The following is a 21,477-nucleotide window of genomic DNA, read 5'->3' on the forward strand; positions in this document are numbered from 1 at the left end:
AACAGTCGTTATTTTAATGTCTCTTTTGTCTGAAAGAAGTATTGCTACTCCAGCTTTCTTTTGGTTTCCATTTGCATGGAATATCTTTTTATATCCCCTCGCTTTCAGTCTGCTTGTGTCTCTAGCTCTGAAGTGGGTCTCTTGTAGGCAGTGTATATATGGGGTCTTGTTTTTGTATCCATTCAGCCAGTCTATATCTTTTGGTTGGAGCATTTAATCGATTTATATTTAAGGTAATTATGAATATGTATGTTCCTATTACCATTTTGTTAATTGTTTTGGATTTATTTTTGTAGATTTTTTCTCTTCTATTTTGTTCTCTTCTCTTGTTATTGGATGACTATGGAGTTACATTTGGATTCATTTGTCTTTTTTTGTATGTGTATCTATTATGGATTTTTGGTTTGTGGTTACTATGGGGTTTTGGTATAGAAGTCTTTACATATACTTGATTGTTTTAAGTTGCTGATCTGTTAATTTCAAATATATTTTAGATATCCTGCATTCATACCCTCCTCCTCTCACGATTACTTTTCTTGTTTCTAGTTGTGGCCTTTTCTTTTCTACCTAGAGAAGTTCTTTACACATTTGTTGTAAAGCTGGTTTGGTGGTGCTGAATTCTTTTAGCTTTTGTTTATAAGGACACTAGTTATTGGGTATCAGACACACCCTAATCCCATATGACCTTATCTTAACTTGATTACATCCACAAAGACCCTATTTACAAATAAGGTCATAAGTATTAGAAGTTAGGACTGTAACATATCTTTTGGGGAACATACTTGAATCCACTACAATTATTATAATTTTTAATAAGAAAAATAATACATTTACATACTTTTTAGAGTTCAGTAGTCTAACTGTTTGTAATAAACCTAGCAATATCTTGTTCCATCTCAATACACTACCAGTTCCAGTTCTGCTGAGGCAAGAATGTTCATTGTTTTTACTTATTCCTTGTAATATTTAGCTCCATATTGTTAACTCACATCTCAATTTTAGATATTATCTATCAATATTCTACTGTGAAAGTTGAAAATTTAGCCTTCTAATACCACCCAAACAAAACACAGTTTCATCCACTTCCACCCCCTAAGTATAGTTATAACACAATATTTTTGCTAAATCAGTATTCAGTGCTTATATCATTGTGAATATGTAACTATTATTTATAGAAAATCCATATAATGTATGATATTAATCTATTTTGTTTTACTTTTTTTCTTGGTGTTAGTAACTGAATCTTTTTATTTTCTTAATATTCTATGTAGTGATAATAAATTTATTCCAAAACTCTGCCAGAGCTTTTCTCATTATGTTCAGCTTCTTCAGGTCATCTCTTAGTTTCACTGTCATCTCAGAGCCCCCATATTCCTGCTCCTACATGGCCTGGTTTCTCTCTAGGTCTTCTCTGTGGCTGAGGCCTGAGGTCTATTGTTCTGGAGGCTCCCTTTCCCTCTCTCCTGTGTTGAATCTCCTGTTAGCTGGATCCCAAGATTGCCCTTTGGTTTCCTCCCTTCTTTGCTAGAGCACAACCTCTAATGATCACTTCCTTAGAAAAGGTGCAGTGGGAGCTAACTACTTGAGTTGTTCAATGTCTGAAAAATATCTTTATTCTATTCTCACACTAAATTGCTAGTATGGCCAGGTTCACAGATTCCTAGGTAGGAATTAAAATTCCTTCACAATTTTGAAGGCTGTACATCACTGTCTCCTAGCTTCCTATTTGTTGTTGAGATGGACCTTGCCATTCTAATCTATGGTTCTTTGTATGTGACCTGTTTTTATTTCACTCCCAGGAAGGTTTTAAGTTCTTATTTTTGTTACCATTATACTGAAATGTCATAATATACCTTGGTGTAATTCTTTTCTCTAGCCAATATTCTATGCACAAACTTGGCTGTTTCCATCTGGAAATGTATGCTGTTCAGTTCAGCTGAATTTTCTTGAATTATTTCTTCCCTGCAGTTCTCAATTCTTTTTTTTCTGAAATCATTTTTATTTGGGTGCTAAACACCCTGGACTGGGACTCCAATTTTAATATCCTTTCTCACATTATCTATGTCTTTAATTTTTCATTTTACTTTTGGGAAGATATCTTCAACTTTAGTTTCTAACACATCCATTCAATATTTAATTATTACTACCAAGTTTTTAATTTTAAAAACTATTCTATTTCTTCTTTTATATCATCCTATTCTTATGGATTATAAATTCTTATCTCTCTAGTGATATTATTGGGATTTTGGAGGGGAGAGTCTCTGTATTGTTTCTGTTTCCTCTTGTTTGTTTGTTTATTTTTTCTGTTGTCTGTCATTTTATGGTGTTTATTCAAATTCGGGTAATACTTGTTTGCTCTTTCATATTAAAGAATGAGGTACTGATATGCTGTTTGTAACTTCTTGTACATGGGTAGGACTTCCCTTAGATTTATGTGTGGACCCACTTATTTGGTTGGAGGACTTCAGACTGATAGAACCTGTAAAACTTTTGCTTTTGATAGGTTCATTTTTCTAAAAGAGGAATCTCCCAACCTCTTGCCTCAAGGATATAAACTTGGTTGTCAACAAGTAGACAGATTCTCATTTACCCCACCAATTTCCATAGGGTACTCCTTCCATATGGCACACCACTTTCCACACGGGAACTCAAGTCCAGAGCCTGTTTAGTTCAATCTCTCCAATCTTCTGCTGAAGTGAAAGAGAGCGAGTTACCTGTCTGCACAGGGTTGGGGAGGAGATTTGGGGATCTAACGACTTGTTTTAAAGAACTTCAATTGATCCTTCTCTTTTTCACCCCCTAACATTCTTGCCTTCCAGAACAGCTGGGGCTTCGAATTTCTGAGATTATTCTGGTTTTTGCAGCAGGACTTGGCCAAATATAGTGCCCCACATTTGTAAGCTTAGGTTTTAACTTTCTGTTCTGCTAAGACATGTACAAGTTGTCTATTCACCTTCAGTATCTAAAAGATGAACTTGTCAGTTTTCATTTCCCCTCCTTTTCTCTTTGTCCGTCTGGGTTTATGCCTTATTTTCTTTTTTCGGTGGCATCTAGTAGGGTTTCGTGAGGAAACATTGATAGATATATGTGTATAATCTGCTGTGATTAGCCAGATGTCCTCTGACTGATTATTCATTGTTGTACCACCAAGGAAGGTGCTTGTCCATTGAGTTACTAAATAGTCTAGACCAGCCAACCCTCAAGTGAAAATTTCCTTCAATTGCCCTTTATTTCATTAAATATTCATCATTGCATTTTAAACATTTATTTTTACTCATGGTTTATGTTTTTAACAAATAAATTTTTGTTATAAAATATGTTCATCTTAGAAAAATTGGCGGTTGGAATTGATCAAGAAAACATTTTAAAAGAAAAGGAAAAACCATAATCCCACCACTTCTGACATTTGGGGGATGATACACCTTGAGGACTATTTGGGGGAATCTGTAAGATCTTACTATACAGTAAAAGCTTTATCAAGTAAAGAAATTGAACTAACAGCTTAAAATCTTCCACAAAGAAAAGTCCAGGTCCAGGTAGTTTCACTGGTGAATCCTATCAAACATTTATGGAAAAAGTAATACCACTTGTATGCAAACTCTTTTAGAAATACAAGAGTAAGGGTTACTTCCTAACTCATTTTATGAGACCAACATTACCTTAACATCAAAACCAAGGAAAGTTAATAAAAAGAAGGAAAGAAACTATACGCCAAAGGGAGCAGAGTAGACCTTATTTTTAACATTTTAACCTGCCTGGGGCTGCCTGAAGGACTGGTCTCAAGTTTATCTAACTTGGATTTCAAGCAGGAAGAAACAGTGGGTGCTGCTCAGGAAAATTAAAGGAAGACTGGCCCACAGATACCTGGGGTAAGAGATTATGGGTAGATGCCCTAAAAAGAGACATTTGGGGATATTAACACATTTAAAAGCAGCCATGTACACAGGGAAATAAAGAAAAAGTCACACACAGGCCCAGGCAAGATGCATACTCAGGAAGGACCTTAAGATTTCTCCTTGGGCTGATCTCAAAGCTTAGAACCAAGACTTAAGTAATTAGTGAAGAACTTCCCTGGCACAGAGCCAGTCTACAAAGCCTGGGGTAGGTGACTATTTTTGAATATTCAATGATCAACCAAAAAATCGCAAGGCATACAAAGGAGCAGGAAAACATGACCCATTCACAGGAAGAAAATAAAGTGGCAGAAACCAGCCCTGAAGAAACACAGGCATCTTAACTGAGGCCTCAAAACAATTGTCTTTAAATATGTGCAAATTGGTAGGGAACAACACAAAGAACTAAAGGAAATAAGGAAAACAATATGTAAACAAAATGAAAATATCAACAAAGAGGTAGAAATTATAAATTTGAGGTAAATCGAAATTCTGAAACTGAAAAATACAATAGCTGAACTGAAAAAAATCACTAGTAGTTTTCAAGAACAGACTTAAGCAGTCTGCTGACTCTTATTCTTAAAAGAGTCAGCAGACTTCAAGATAGGAATCATCAAGACTGAGAAGCAGGGGGGAAAAAAGAATGAAGAAAAGTGAACAGAGTCTAAGGGAATTATAGGACTCTATCGAGTGGGCCAATAGGTGCAATACAGGAGGCCCTGAAGTAAAAGAGAGAAAGAGGCAGAGAGGTTACTTGAAGAAATAATGGCAGAAAACTTTTCAAGTTTGTGGAAATCACAAGATTTCTGCAAATCCAAGATCAAGGTACTCCAATAGGATAGACCTAAGGAGACCCATACAGAGTTATATTATAGTCAAATTGTTGAAAGACAAAGAAAATTTTGAAAGCAGCAGGAGAGAAGTGATTCCTCACATACAAGAGATCTTCAATAAGATTATCCGTCATTTTCTCAAAAGGAATTTTGAAGTCCAAAAGGCAGTAAGATGGTGCATTTAAGGTGGTGAAAGAAAAAAAAAATCTGCCAGCCCAAAACTTTATATTTGGAAAAACTGTCCCACAAAAATTAGGGAGGAATTAAAACATTCCCAGACAATGAAAGCTGAGAAAATTCATTTCACTAGTCTTGTCCCACAAGACATGCTAAAAGCAGTTCCTTGATTTGAAATGAAAGAATGCTAGACAATAACTTGAAGTCATATGAAGATATAAAGATCTTAATGGACAAATAAATACATAGGCAAATATAAAAATCAGTGTTACCGTAATTTTGGTTTCTAACTACAGTTTCCATTTTCTACAGGATTAGAGGACCAATACTTAAAAATAAGTATTAACTTATGTTAATGGGTACGCAATTCATAAAGATGTAACTTGAAACATCAGTAATGTAAAGTCAGGGGAAAGCTGTAAAAGAGTAGAGTTTTTATATGTGATTGCAGTTAAGTTGGTATCAATTCAAAATAGATTATTATAATTTTAGGTGATACCTGTAGTCCCCACTGTAACCACAAAGACAATATCCAGTGAGAAGGGAACCTGAACATGTCACTGCATAAAAATCAGTTGAACACAAAGGAAGTCAGTAATAGAGGAAATAAGGGACAAAAAAACGTAAGACATATGGAAAACAACAAAATGACAAAGTAAGTTCCTTCCTATCAACAATTTCTGTAAATGTAAATAGATTGACTTTCCCAAACAAAAGGCATAGATTTGCAGGATAGACTTTGAAAAACGTGATCCAACTATATGATATCTACAAGACACTCACTTTAGATCTAAGAGGACTTACAGGTTGGAAATGAAAGGATAGGGGAAGATACCCTAAGGAAATAATAAACAACAGGGAGCTGGGTTTCCTATATTAATTTAAGACAAAATAGTCTTTAGGACAAAAACTGTTACAAGAGACAAAGAAGGATATGATATCACTATTATAAAGACAATTCACCGAGAGAATTATATGATCTAGCAATTCCACTTCTGTATCTATTTAAAAATTGAAAGCAGGGACTCACACAGATAGTTATACAATGCGTGGGGTGATTGATCCTGACTAGTAAACAGATTCTGAGTTGTTACACAATGGGAACCATTTTCAGCTGAGATGTGTGCTGACCTCAAAGAAGATATGAGACAGATAATGGGAGAAAGAAAGTAATTATAAATAGTAATTATGATTATGTTGCCAGTTGCAGATACAAGGACTGTGATAGTAATGAGTATTTTTTCCGAATTTTGAAATGAATATATTTGTGTATTTATTAACCAATTATTTTATTTCACTCCTCTCTCATTCCCCTAAGATGTGTTACTAGTAGATAAACTACTATCTTAGTACATAAGTTACAAGATAGCCGAGGGATACTGTGACTCATCAAGAGGAATGAACATCATTAGAAGACTCCATCCTCTTTTGGGAAAGGAGGGAGCTGTTTTGGGTTGTATGAAAGACAGTTGCATCATATGGACAGAGGCATGATTTTGCTATTATCTTCATTGAAAATTAATTACAATTAAGCAGTATGTATAGATGTCAAGTTGACAAGAGATGGACTGGGGTGGTTTTATATTGTCAGCTTAGCTAAGTTGGAACTGTATTTCCCAGAATTCTCTTCCTTTTATGGTTTTGGTTACCGTTGGCCACAGTAGAAATTTGCAAAGAATTAAAAAGTGGAAGTGAAGCACCGGCCATTACCCTTGAAAGGTCCATACAGGTTCCTAGGCACCACTGTGATTTTGCACATGATCTTCTGACTCACCTCATTGGCAGGGGGCAGCAGCAGAATCTGCAGCTCCTCCATGCTTCTTTATGTCCTGGACAAGGCACATGTGCAACACAACCCATATGTATATATATATCTATATATATATATCTATCTAGATATATATATAGATATAGAGAGAGAGAGAGAGATAATTTTAGATGATACCTGTAGTCCCCATTGTAACTACAAAGACAATATCCAGTGAGAAGGGAACCTGAACATGTCACTGCATAAAAATCAATTGAACACAAAGGAAGTCAGTAATCTATCTATCTATCTATCTATCTATCTATCTATCTATCTATCTATCTGCAATTGGTTTTGTTTTTCGAAGAACCCTAGTACATTCCTCAAAACAGTAAAGAACACTGAAAACAGATGAAGTTCTGGTCTTGAGATACCACATGGTGTGGTGGAAACGTATGGCTCTGAAATCATACAGAACAGAGTTTGGTGGCACAAATGATTTATGGTCTTGGAAACTGATTCCCTATTTGTAGAATTGAGATCAAATTTTTACTTATGTGGCTGTTGTGTAGGGTTAATTTAAACATTGTATGTAGAATACCTATCATGGTTCACAGTGAGTGCATAGTAAATGTTAGCTCCCCTCTTTGCAGACGGGAGACACATTAGTGCTCTGAGTCTTATTAAATGATTTAATTGAACTGAGTCTCTTAGATGGTATTAAGTATGATATAGTTATCTGACATATACTGTCTGATATTACACCAATTCTGCCTTCTGGGTGTTTAGATGAACACAAAATTCCAATATTATTTGAAGTTAGTTCTGCCATATATATGTGGAAGATCTAAGGCAAGTTGTTGTTACCGAGTCCAGACTCGTTCTGCTCGCCTCAGGATAGGCTAGTAAATTGGGAGACGAGGTGTTGGGGCAAGGAATAACAACTTTATTCGGAAAGGTGGCCCACCAAGAAGATGGCAGACTGATGTCCTGGAGAACCATCTTCCCCCAGTCAGAATTCAGGCTCCTTTTATACTAAAAAGGGGAGGAGGTATGCTTGGGTTTTGCAAACTTCTTGGTGTAGGAATTCTTTATTCTTGGAATCCTTTGTTCTTGCAGCTGTCCACATGGGTTGGATCATGGTGTTCCTGTAACCTCCAACAAAACAAATGTAATTTTCTATTCTGCAACTTATTATCTTTATATGAATGAGAAAGTGTTAATATCCTTAAACTTTAGAGCCTTGAAAATAGGCTATCCTATTTCAGGCTATAGGCAACATTGTTTTACAAAAGGTGCAGAACCAGGAAGACTAAGCCTAGGAAACAGAGCACAGGGTTAAAGCCGAAGAACAGATCTAATATGGAGTCAGATTTGTTCTTTTCTATTACATCATGTTTCCCTGACCCTAGTTTCCATTTAGAAACTGTTACCTTAGAAACTGTCAGAGGTAAATAGGAGAAAGTGCTCAGCTTAATCCCAAGCATACAGAGGATGCTTGTTACATCTACTAGATGTTGTGGTAGCAATTAGGGTTTCAGAGATGGGTTGGTTCACTGGCACTAAAGGCGAGCTTACCATCTGGTGAAGACAAAAATCCATGAAATCACAGTGCAAGTTATATTCTTTTAATAGTAGGGAGCAAACAAGTAGAAAAATACCCAGGAGGAGATAGAAAGTTTTAAGTGATATAAAAGAAATAGGTACCGTGGAAAGATGATAAAAGGTCTTGCAGACTTCCGTTGATTTAAGGGATCATGAACACATGATACCTGATCTCATCCGATACTGGCTATGCAGAACACTCCAGGACCTGTCACCTTGCCAGTGGCTGGTCCTAACACATAAGTGGAAGAAGGGTAGGTACCTGGAGACCAGAGCCAGATCAGCAATTTCGCCAGCAGGGGAAAGCTTGTTCAGGCTGACGTCCCAGAGGCTGGGATGCATTTGAAACAAAGGGTTGCAGCTGAAAAGCTTTTGACAGTTTCAGGAGAAATGTGACAAATGAACCTGCAAATTACATATCCAGTTTACAAACCAGGTCAAGAGTTCTTTACTTTTCCCTGTCTTGTAGAAATGAAAGCCAAGAAAACAAATCATTTTTGGTAAAAGGGCATGCAGTCTCCTTCCCCTCTTTGTCTTCTCATTTTCATCCTTTCTTTCTCATTTTTTCCAGAGCATACTCTCACTTCTTCTTTCTCAGGCTCGGTGTTTTCCCTCCAACCCCTCGCCCCCTCCTCAAGCCCGCATTCTTGGCCCCGCTCTTAGCCCCTCTGCGTGGGACAGCCCCGGGGCCCGCACCTGTCAGGGGAGCGCCGGAGCCCGACCCCGCCAAGGGGCTGGCAGTGACGTAGCGGGAAAGACGGTGCCCGCGCGGCCCGCTGACGTCACTGCCGCAGCGGTTCCGAGCGAAGCCCAAGAATGGGAATTCAAGGAGGGAAACACAGCGGTGACCCCGCGGTCAGGGCTAAGCGCTGCGAGTGGGCCGAGTGCTTCGGGTTTCCGGGGTGGAAAGGCCGGAATCGCGCCTCTCGCGTAGGCTGACCCCACCACCCTCCCTCCGCGCGCCGCAAAGCCAGAGTTTAGCGATAAGGGGAATGTCCCCAAACGGTGGGGCCTCATGCGCACGCGCCTCGGGTCGGGGGCAGAGAGGTGGAGAGCTGGGGGTGCAGCAAGATGAGGATTGGAAGGGAAGGAGGACAGAGTTGGCGGGAGGAGACGGTGACAGAGCTCCAGGGTGCCGCACAGGAGGAGAGCGACTCGACCCCTTGGCCGCTAGCGGGTCTCCCTGGGCGCTGCGGCGGCGCGAGGCGCGGGGCCTGCGGCGCGGCGTCGTGACGTCACGGTGGCGGCGGCCGTGGTTGGCGCAGGGTCCGCGGCTGCAAAGTGTGAATTACGCCGGGCTCGCGCCGGCGGCGGAGTGAAGTCAGGCTCCGGGGGAGGGGAGGGGCAGGACCGCGGCGGCGGCGGCCGGAGCTGGTGGCTGCACCCGAGCCCCGCGTGCTTTGGGTCTCGCCGTGCCTCCAGCGTTTTTTCTTGCACCGCTTTACTCTGTCCTTGTTCCGCTCCTCCCGGATCCTCTCCTCTCGGCCGAAGAGTCTTGGGGCGCCCGACTCCCCCCTCTTACTTTGCCTGTGCTGCCCCCGCTTGCACCCCGAAGCCGGGCGCGCGGTGGTCCTCGTAACTGTCGCGGCGGCCGCCGCAGCGCCTTCCCGCCGGCTGCCCGACCGGAGTGTTGGGTTGGGGGAGGCGTGAGCGCGGCTTCCCGGCCCGGGGTCGCCGCTCGCCCGCCCTGCCCCCGCCTCGGCCTGGCGCCCCCGAGCCGCGGCCCCTTACCAACGCAGGGGCCGGCGGCCGCGGCAGGGCGGGCGCCGCGCGGGGGCAGGGCGGGCTTATTCAATGGAAGTATGTTACCAGCTGCCGGTGCTGCCCCTGGACAGGCCGGTCCCCCAGCACGTCCTCAGCCGCCGAGGAGCCATCAGCTTCAGCTCCAGCTCCGCGCTCTTCGGCTGCCCCAATCCCCGGCAGCTCTCACAGGTAAACGCCGCCTCCGGGGACCCACACTTGGGGGCTTTTCTCTTTTGTTTCCCTCCCGCCGCGCTTCAGCTCCTCGACAACACCCCCCACCCCCGCCTTTCACCCCAGACCCAGCATTGCCCATTGTTTGGCGATTTCTAGGCTGGCCCCTCGGTTTGAGAGCCTTTTCTTTTACCGTTGGGGCGGTACACCTTCAGACCCCCGGCCTCCCCAAGCCCAGACACGGGTGGGTTCTGGGAGTCCTTAAGACTCTCCTCAGGCCCGCCCCTCTCCGTGCTCAGCGGCTTAAGATTCAGGAATGACTTTGTCTTCCTCCGTTTCTCGACGTCTCAGTCTAGAAGTTGGGCCTCTTTTCCTCAGTTGTGGTCCTGGGCACACCTGTCTCCCCCGCCCCCCGCATGCACACACGCACGCACACCCGTGCGGGGTTCGAGCCTCGCCTTCCCCAGCTCCCGCGCGCCCCGTGGTGCTCGGTTGGTCCTGCGGTTCTCCGAACAATAGGCCAGTTCTCGGTTGCTCTTGTCCCCGACTCCTTCGATTGTGTGGATGGACCCTGAGTGGTATCAAAGAATCAAGTATCGAGAATGCTTCCTTGAAGCTTCGGTTTCCGTAAAGTTGATAGCCAGGAATCAGTTTTGTTTTTAATTTGATAAACAGATTTTAAGAGAAAAACTACTGATGGAGCACTCACAGGAAGACTTTGTTTTGAATGGTCCAATACCAGTTGCTCCTGAGAATTTCGAGTTTTTTTCTGTGGTGATGCTGTTGGCCCAGCGCCTTAGCTCTGGCTGATGTTGATTGCCAGATTTAAAATAGGCGAAAAGAATTTTGTTTTGTTTGCATTTGAACTGAGTGCCCTCCATTTCTGCTGCCAGAACGTTACATGTTCATGATCCCTTTTAATATCAAATGTATTTATTTTTCCTGTTGATTAATATTAGCATTTTTATGGGAGTATATTTCTTCTCTCCAATAATATTGTAAATATCTTGAGCCCGATCTGTTTGTTTTTTTTTTAAATGCTGGTGTAGATGGCACCTGGTAGAGATTTTTCTTATAACAGGTGTGTCCAGTAAGTATTTGTCATTTGCTGCTTCGCCTACATTGTAGAGAGAGAGCAAAAGCCTGTATTTGGGTTTCTCTGAGTTGTTTTTATTTAAAATCAGACTTCTTTCACAGGACAAGGTGGTATGCTAATAAGGTCAGAGCCAACTTGTAAACATTATTATAATATTAAGTGGCATTTAAAAATAATACTGCATAGTTATTTTGAAAGTTAGGTCAGTGATCTGTCTTTATAGTACTGCTTAAAGCATTTTCAGGTTCCAGAATTAATGTTGAAGAGATACTAATGCACTGCTGAAAAGGTTTTTAATGGTAGTAACTTTTTTCATTTCTCAATGTTATTTTACTTTCTCATATCAGCAGCACATGACTAATACCCATTTCTGGCTCTTTCTCAATATTAAAGGCAATCGCTAGTCATTTGTAAAATTATAAAACATGAATAAGGTTACTTGTGCTCCCCGAGGAGAAAATGAATGAGTTGGGAGATTCCAAGGGAATTAGAACAAGTAAGGCTGATGCCAGGGGTTTTACCTGATGTCTTAATTAATCCACAGAGACCAATTTTAAGCCCCACTCCTTCTTGACTTATTTCCTAGTCTTAAATTTAAATGGGTAATGGAATTTAAAAAATAAGATTGTAGCAGATAAAGCAAATATTGTAGAGTCACACCATAGTTTACTAACTCTTAAAACTTAAAAAAAATTTTTTTGTATCCCAGAGTGAAGTATATAGGAACTTCTGAAAATTTGAGCAGGAATTTTCCTAAATTAACACTTCTTTTCAAATCAGTGATACTCAGCATTAAAATGATGGTAAACTTACCATGATGCTGAATGGGTATATTTATCATTATCAAGACTTTGCTTATCATTTAGTACTGACATACATGTTGCTAGTGATTTCTTTAGGGCCAAATGGAAATTTGTAATAGACAAAAAAGAGGTAGAAAATCTTGGAAACTTATTCAGAGCTCTGTAAAATAAATATTTGGTTAAATCAAAAGCTTTCTTTGCCCTTGAATTATCAGTTCCTAAGTCTAAATCTACAGGAATTATAAATAGTTTAGGTGGTCTTCTAGTTTCATTTAAAAGACTTAAAAAAACCTCATTTTTCTTTTTCTTTCTTTTTTTCTTTAAGCACGAAGTAGAACAGTTATTTTTATTAGAGTCTTTCTATTTTAAAGTGTGTTCAAAACTAGCAATCTTTTCAGTTTTTTATTTCATCATAATATTGGAGCCCAGTTCATAGTAGGTACTTAATATGTATTTGTTGAGTGAGTGAATAGGTAATGAAGTCATCTTTGACTGAGCATTGGCTTAAGATAGGAAATAAGGTAAGGACTTTCACTGAGGTTCAGCAGTAACTCATTTCTCCAAAACTTGGTTTGGAATTTGTAACTGCAGACTTTAGCAGATTCAGGAAATAAGCAGAAGACTCTGAGCAACCAAAATAGATTTGGAGATCCTCTCAGAGCCTGTATGTTTTAGGCAAAAGTCTGACAAACTTGTTTTCCAAGTAGCAGTAAATTTGAAGGGGGATGGGAGACTGCTAGAGTCAGGTTCATACTGATAGCAGCAAAAGTTGACAGCTGATACACCAAAAGCCTGGGATCAAAAGAAACACTCTTCAAAGCTGGCAGCTTTCAAAAAGACATACAGTTTAGGGGCTTGAGTACAACACAGTAATGTTTTTGACATTAGTCAAAATAATGTTTAATAGAGTCTGTTTTTTAACAGTTAAAAGATTTATACTAAAAAAAAGAAAAAGATCTCCAGGTCAGTTTAAGTGTTGGTGCTTAAATGGACAAGCATCAGTTATCTGGAAAATTCATTTATGTGGAACACCAGCTTTCTCAAGGATGCCAAGTAAATGAGGCATTCATTTTTTTGTTTTAAACCAAGTTATGTACTACTTTCTCAAATGGTTAATATGAATTTTTAAAATTATTTTTAAAATGAGGATAATAAAAGAAGAGTGTTTTTGCCATTTGGGGGTATCTATTGTTGATTACTGAGTTGAAACATTTATCTTGCAGAATACAGTTCTTATTTGGAAGAAAACATTGTGAGAGCAGAACTTATCTTGTTCACACACAGTGCTTTGCATAGATAGGTGCTAATTAAGCGTGGAAGTTGAGTTAGTGTATGGATGGCACAACAAAGTAGTGCACCTGGGATTATTTCAGTCGGATTTCCTCTACACTGGAAACAAATCTTATCTGGGTTAGAAATTTGAGGTTTAATTTTTAAGATTTATCATAAATGTATGATATACATTTTTATTGAACAAATGTTGGAATCTAACATGTAAACATATGCTTTTAATAACGAACTAAATTTGATTTCTAATTTAGCATCTATATATATTTTTTCTAAATAGATTTAATTTTTTTAGAGCAGTTATAGGTTCACAGCACCACTGAGTAGAATGTGCAGAGATTTCCCATATACCCCCTGACCCCGTACATGCGTAACCTTCCCCATCATCAGAATCCCCAACCTGAGCAGTACATTTGTTACAATTGCTGAACCTGTGTTGACACATCATTATCACCCAGAGTCCATAGTTTACATTAGAGTTCATTCTTGGTGTCTTTTTTTTTTTTTAATTCAGAAACTATTCCACAAATATTTACTGAACACCTTCTGTGAATGAGGCTCCTTCTATTAGGTTCTGAGAAAATGTAAAAAAAAATCACTTGTGAGCCTGCCAACCTAACCAAGTGTTTCTTTGGTGGGTTGCTTTCCTTATACATAAACATTTTTAACTGTGGTTGTAGCGTACATGTCTGTTGTCTTTAGCAGTGTTCTTAGTATGTGACAAACTATTAAGGTCCTGTATGTGCCAGAACAGTTCAAGGCCCCTTGGATACAAGTTGGTTCCCCCTTCAGGAAGCTTACAGGATTGTGGTGGGGGGAATGGTATGATTACATGTGATAATTTTTATTGGAGTTACCAAGGTGTAATGAGACTGCGAGAAGGTGTACCTAAATTTCCTGGGTAAATCAGGGAAAGTCTCACGTAGTAGTTGAACCTTAGGCCAAGGCCTGAGGTTAAATAGATGTTTCTAGGTAAATGGGTGCATGTAGTGGGAGACGGAGAGAGGATGGCGCAGGTAGCCATGTAGATCAACCCTGTCGATAGAACTTTCTGTGATGATGGAAATGTTCTCCGCAGTGTCTGACATAATAGTCACTAGTCCTGTGCAGCTAAGTGAGCACTTGAAATGTGGCTAGTTTTGACTGAGGAATTTTAAATTCAGTTTTATTTGAATAGCTGCATATGGCTGGTGGGTACTGTACTGGCAGAGCAGGTGTATGGTTGTACTTAATGGTCACTAGTAGTGATATCATGTTGACCTGTCAGTAGCACATGCTCCAGGTGCTGAACATTAGAGCTCCTTTCAGATTCTTGCTGTTGTCTGCAAAAACTGTATTGAATACCTTCATGCAAATCTGATGAGGCCTTTAGAGTGGAATCCCTAGATTGGGTCAAGAAGTAACTTTTGACTTTCTAGAATTTTCTGTTCTTTTACAGTACCAAGATGAATGATCGTAACTTTCATCACCATTCTTACAGTATTAAATCAGAATAAATACTATGTAAATAAAGATTTTATAAATATTTTATAAACATTTATATAAATGTTTTACTACTTTCATAGATGTGCTGTGATACACTGAGTTTGTTTTCACTTGACAGTAAACAAGAGTGATCACTTTCTGAAGTGTTTTTTGTGCGTTTGTGTTTCCTCTTTTGTGACACTTCATTTGCATATCCTGTGCTTGCTTATGAGGGCTCTTTATACCTAACATCAGCGATCTAACATCAGCTTGTAAGTGTGCATTATTCCAAATGTTGTTGCTCTAGTAGTCGCCTCTTCACAAACCTGGGTGCCAAAGCCAGTACAGCGGGTGGTGTGAACAGTTGTGGACCGGAGTGGGCCTGTTCCCGAGACCGTCCTCCCTGCCCACTCCCAAGACTCTTGTTTTCTTGGGACCTTAGTTTCATCTTTTCTGTTTTCAGAAATGCTTCATTCTTTGGTTTAAATGCAGTACTGCCATGTTTCGGCTTTTACCTCTGAACAAGTACGTATTTATACTATACTTCAAATATATGCTCAAACATAATATTAATGTAAATTTATAGCGTATTTGGGCTGTAGTTCTGACTGAGGAGTAGATGTTCAAATTACTGGTTTATAAGCTGTCATCAGGAATGCATTAGCCCGTGGCATGTGATCTGAGAAGTTTTAGACCTATGCCCAGATTTTGCTGCTTTGTTGCTGTGCCTAGAATTCCGTCAGTTGTACATACTGTCTACTCAAAAATTCTTTTTTAAACACAAAGGTCCTCCAAGAGGTAAAATATTAAGCTCTTTACAGGAGTTAGGAAGATTAGGGAGCTCACTTTGGTTGGAAAGAGGGAGAGGTTGGTACCATCCATTCTCTCTAAGGCGATTTCATGAGACTTCTGCTAATACTAACAGTGTGAATTTCAGTTCTTCGTTTCCCTTTCCCTCCCTCACTCCCTCCATTCCCTTTTTCCTTTCTTTTCAAAAGGATCCAAGCAGTTTTAGAGAATTGTCTTTTTTACTGGGGATGGTACAGAGACAAGTTTGGGAAGAGGAGAGCTGAAGAAAGGGAAGTGGACAAAGCTTAGTTTAACTCAAAGTTTTTGTCTGGGATCATTAATAGTCATAAAGACACCTAGGAAATTCAGATGATAAAGATCCCTTATTGCATGCAGATCCTCTTAAGAAATTTAATTTTTATTTTTCTGTACTAAAGACTGTGTGTGTATCACATTTATTTGTGTTTATGTAAAATTTCTATAATTTTGTTAGAAGTCTCGACTAAAGATCTTTTCAGACCTGGACATTCTTATATTCCCTCTGGCCACTCCAGAAAACTTCAACAATTAACTTTTAATCTTCTAACTTAAGAACAGATCAGAACTTTTTTATTCTGGTTACAGAATGCTCATGTTTTATGATTAATTTGAATTGAGAGAAAATTGAGTGTTTATTCTCTTTCACATTTAAGTGGCCTGTTCTTGCCTGGAAGTAGCATAGACTTTGTTAAGTTTGTACACAGTTGCCAAATGTGCCTTTCAGCAGTTTATTCACAAATAAATGATACTTTTGCATGGTTGCATTCAGGTGTAAGTGCTCATGTGATCAGTGTCTGAGGAAAGGAACAGAAATTGCATTTGGAGGTGAGCCTTCTCAGTTTGCGGGTTGGGCTTCATTTTGCCTGCTGGCGGGAAACCTTCTGAAGGGATCTTGTGGTTGACAGAAGGGTATCTCCTGCTAATAATTAAAAACAATTTTTTCATTGAAGTGTGATTGATTTACAGTGTTAGTTTCAGGTGTACAGCAGAGTGATTCAGTTCTACATACATACGTATTTTCTCTTCAGATTCTTTTCCATTACATGTTACTATAAGAAATTGAATATTCCCTGTGATATACGGTACAATTTTGAGCAGGAATTTTGGACTACTGCTCCATACCTCCACCTGCTGGTAGAGATGGCTCTTCATTTTCTGAAGATGATGGCTAGAAGGAGAAGGAGAGGACAAAGGCAGGGCATAATTTGGGAAAGAAAATAAATTGTTAGTTGAATAATTAAATTTCTGTAAAGCCTACTCTGTTTCTTGGAGTTTTGAGTAGACCAGCTCTAGTTCAGGACCGTGTAAAGTACTTGGCAAACAGTGCTGAATAAAGATCAGTAGTTTTGCTTCAGTATTAATTATAATTGTTTCCACTTTTGAGTACCTCCTACCTGCCAGATACTGTAGTTGATGTTTTTAACCTTTACTTTATGAGATAATTGATAGTGCTCCCATTTTTACCAGAGAGTAAGTCAATTGAGCTTAGAGACATTAAATCGCTTGCCTGAGGCATCGGGCAAGATCTTGGAGAAGAGCCTGTCACATTCCACACCCTTACTTTCAGACTGGCCTGCCTCACTGGAGAAGGTGAGTGGAATATAGTTAGGCTTTTAGGTTTATGGATTATAGATTTTGTTGGCTCATGGATCTAGATAAAGAAAACAAATTTGATGATTTGAGGTGATTAGTTGAGGTGATAGCCTTCACTCTGGTCTTTTCAAATCCTATCTGGAGTATTTTGTTCTAGATGCCACATTCTAGGAGGACATGATTAAGCTAAATCGTACCCTAAAGACAGTGACCAGGGTGGTGAGGTAATTTGAAGCCATATTGTTTGATCTGTGACTGAAGACATTGGAGACATTCAGTTTGGAGAATAAAAGATTCACGATTTGGGCCAGGAGGTGTGAAGAATGGAGGGTAGGGGGAGTGTTGAGGAAAGATGATAGAGCATTGCTTTGAATATTTGAAGGATTGCCATGAGAAGGAGAGGAAGGGGAAGAGGGTTAATTTAGGTTTTGTTTGGCTGTACGTTCTCAGTTGCTATACCCTGTTCCTGCTGTGGGGTCAGTCGCTAATATACGGGAGGAGATGCAAATTTAAAGTTGTTACTTGTCCGAGGTAACCCAAGTAGGGAGTGGAGTAACTCTGGGTCATTCTGACCCTAAAGCCGGTGTGTTCTCTTCCTCTCACTGCATGGGAGAAGGATGTTACCTCGGGGTAGATAAGGACCACTAGGTAAAAACAATAGAAATAGAAAGGGAGATCTTGTGTTTAACCAGTCTAGTAATAAAAGAAGTGCGTGTTAAAAAGAATGATACTGATTTTTGCTCTCAGATAAATTTTTAACAAGTAAGGTTACAGAAGTGCCTGAAGAGCATACTTACGCACTGCTAGTAGGGTCTAAATTGTTGTAAGTTTTCTGAAAAGTAATTTGGCAATTGAATAAAAAAATTAATACTTAGGAAACGAATACTTTTGCCTGATAATTTACTTTTGGGGCTCTATGCTGAGCAAATAACTGGAAATGTAGATAAAGATTAATCTTAAGGATATTCAACATGTATTTATCACTGAAAAATTTAAGATAAATAATTTACAGATGGTTAAACATATTATAGTATTTCTTATTTTGAATATATAGCATTTAGTTTTATAATGTGTGGCCACTAAAATGCTTTGAAGAATTTAAAGTATACCTAATATAAATGGTTTACAAACGGCTAAAGAAATTTTAGTATTTCTTAATGTTTCTGAATTATGTACCCACTAAAATACTTTGAAGAATTTGAAGAATATTTAATTGCATGAAGAATTCCTTAAACAACATTGAGTAAAAGAACAAACCAAAAAACCTCTGGATATCTACTGATTTTTATCTCAATTTTGTTTAAAAGTAAATCACAGAATATATACATATCCACACACCATACATGCTTGCAGAAGGAAAAAGAAGCCAGATGTATCCCAAAATGCTAACTGAAGCTAATTCTGGGTGGTGAAAGTATAAGTAATTTTTAACTTTTTGTTTAGAATTTTGTGTAATTTTACCAGTGTTCTTTTAACGTGGATCTTCTTTTTAACTGCAGTAATCCTAGAAAAAGTCAAACAAGCTGTATTTTGGCCCAGATCTCTGACAGAGATGCCCAGAGAGGAAGTAGGCTGCCTCATGAGATTGTAAATTCACAAAAGATACTTGGACAAGGATATTGTCAAGGATTTTGACTCTTCTAGTTCCTTCCAACTTCATGATTCTCTAATTATTTGGGTAACTCAGTCATATGCATGACAGGTATTTTTGTATAGCTCTGATAATTATGAAGCAGTTTCCTTGGGAGATGTTGGAAAGTAAATTTAAGTATAGTTTCTGTTTTAAAGACGACAGCCCTTTAAGAGATCTTAAACAATGGCAGTGGTGGAAGGAACAGAGACAGAAAAGTCAGGAGTTGGGTCCAAGTTCCTGATTTGATTTGAGAGGTTAAAACAAAACAAAAACAAAAATACCCCCCACCCCAATTTCCACCTTCTTAATTTGGGAAACCAGGTAAATCGTGAAGCTAGTAACAAAAAATACAAAAGGAAGAGGAGGCAGGTTTTGTTTTTCTTCTCTCCTGCATGTGTGTGGAGGGTTGGGGGAGGGTGGTGATATATTCTGACTTCAACTACAAGGGTTTTCAGACTTTTTTTTTCATATATCCCTTCAAAAAACTTGGGGAAAAAACTATATATACCTTCTTACACATCTAGAATTTTTCGTCTTAAGTTTCAGTATTTGTAAATGATGTAAATTTTGGTATATTACTTAAATCACAGATTTAAATATATCCAGGGGAATTTTAACACTTTGATATCCCCCATCATCCATTATAATAAAATGTGAACAAGCTCAGTCAGAATTTTAACATTCCTTATTTGTCTTTTTGAACCCATTTCTGTTTAACTGTCTCTACATGTTCTTATCCTAATGTATTCTTTAATACTTGAAAGTATTTTATCAGTCTATCATATTTACCTATAACAAAAGTAAATTCACTCACAAATTTAGTAGATGGGAATATAAAGTGCTTTATTTTAGCAGTGTCACCCAATTCTTCATAGTTCTATGCAAAAACCATTATAACTTAAAACATTTAAAATTTCCTGTGATGTAAGGCTATGTCACGTTTATTTCGGATTGAGTTATCAATACGATAGCCAGTATGCAATTAAAACAGCACATATGAGTTATAAAATTTAGTAAATATTAAATAGTAAAATTCTATTGGAAATGCATTTTATTTACTTTAAATTATAAATATTTATATTTTGTCCATTTATAAATAGTATTAGAAGATGGGGTTCTACATTCTCTTCTAGTTTTACTTTAATAGTGAAAGAATTGAGAAGTCTCATTCACAAGTGTAGTAGATGGTAATAAAAAGTGCCATTTATTTTAACATTATCACTCATTCTTTTGAGCTGACAGCAAAGTAATCCATAATCAAAAATATTTTTAATGCTTTCTTATGTAGCAGCTGAATTTGATTCTCCTTACATTTTCATGAAAGTAAGAATTAGTGACCTCTTGACTTGAAAAAAAGATTTTTTTTCCCCTCCAGATACCCAGTCTGGAGAGCAGTTAATTTTCTCAGCATAAATATTTTAAACTCTTTTTTTGGCTCTTCAGCTGTCGTTAGACCCCAGCTCCACAGTAAGTTTCAGGAAGTGTTGAGAGTTATCTACAGCAGACGGGGAGAGGAGGTAGATGAAAACTGACGTGTGTCAGCAGAATGGTTCTAGAAAATTGTACATATGAAAATTGAGAACCTAGAAATCAGTTCCTCTGAAACTCTCCAGGCCTGTGTGCTCCCCAGGGTATGTATTCATGACCCTGCTTGTAGACCACTGTTTATTGTATTCTACCTTATTATTACCTTATTGCTGTATTTTACTGTTTTTCCAAGGTATGCAGAAATAGTACCTTATATATCAGTTTTTATCAGGTTTTTGATTGCTCCTAATCCCTGGTCTCCATACTTAATTACTCTAGATCTTCTTTGAGAATGGAATCAGAGTATTAATGCTTGAAAGGGACCCTATCAGTAATTTAATTCATCTTCAACATTTTAAAGATTTGATAGTTAAGACTCAGAAAGATCGAGTGTTTTCTCCGAGATTACACAGAAAGTGGAGAAGTTAGAGTTTTAAACTTGGTTCTTCCAACTTTTAATCTGTTGCTTTTCTCACTATACTCTGACTTTCTTACAAAAGGATTGATCTTTAGGATTTCCTTAAGTTGCAGTCTTTCTTGACTGAACATTATTCCTTTGAGCAGGATTCTTCTACACCAGTGATTATTTGGATAAGTTAGAGAAAAAACACTCAATTTTTAAAATGTCTAAATTACTTCTATTTAAAATATGGTCAGAGATAAAGCAAAACTATTACTGAAAGTGTATTGGGCCTGTTGGACCATTTAATTTGTTAAAATGTGATTAATGTGCAGCTTAGCAGGAAAAACCTTTCATAAAGAAACATATTTTACCTATATTTTAAAATTTAGGAATAAACCTTTTTCTTCCACTTCAGTGAATAAAAGAATTTTAGTGACTAAAAGAATATGCTTGATTTACAAAGAGCTCTCACTCTAGTCATTTATGTATGGAAGGGTGGATGGTGGAATTTTTGTTTTTAGTTCATTTTACTTTTTGCTTGAATTCTTAATAGTGAACCTATTTTTTAAAGAAAAACAATGACGTTATTCTAGAAAGCAAATTTTTAAAAAAGACTGTTTTTTAAGAGCAATTTTATGTTCACAGTAAAATTAAGAGGAATGTACAGAGATTTC

At 38.4% G+C, this 21,477-nt stretch overlaps 1 protein-coding gene across 2 annotated transcripts in view; it reads left to right on the top strand.

Moving 5' to 3' along the window:
- Positions 1 to 8,630: 8,630 nt before the first annotated feature.
- PDE7A (phosphodiesterase 7A) overlaps positions 8,631 to 21,477 on the top strand; it is a 106,702-nt gene continuing 93,855 nt past the window's right edge. For both annotated transcript variants that reach the window (XM_032470044.1, XM_032470045.1), the window contains exon 1: positions 8,631 to 10,187. In XM_032470044.1, coding sequence (XP_032325935.1) covers positions 10,050 to 10,187 — 138 coding nt within the window. In that variant the 5' untranslated portion in view covers positions 8,631 to 10,049. The remainder of the gene's footprint in view (positions 10,188 to 21,477) is intronic.

Source organism: Camelus ferus, chromosome 29, assembly GCF_009834535.1.
Source record: "Camelus ferus isolate YT-003-E chromosome 29, BCGSAC_Cfer_1.0, whole genome shotgun sequence".
Classification (NCBI taxonomy): domain Eukaryota; kingdom Metazoa; phylum Chordata; class Mammalia; order Artiodactyla; family Camelidae; genus Camelus; species Camelus ferus.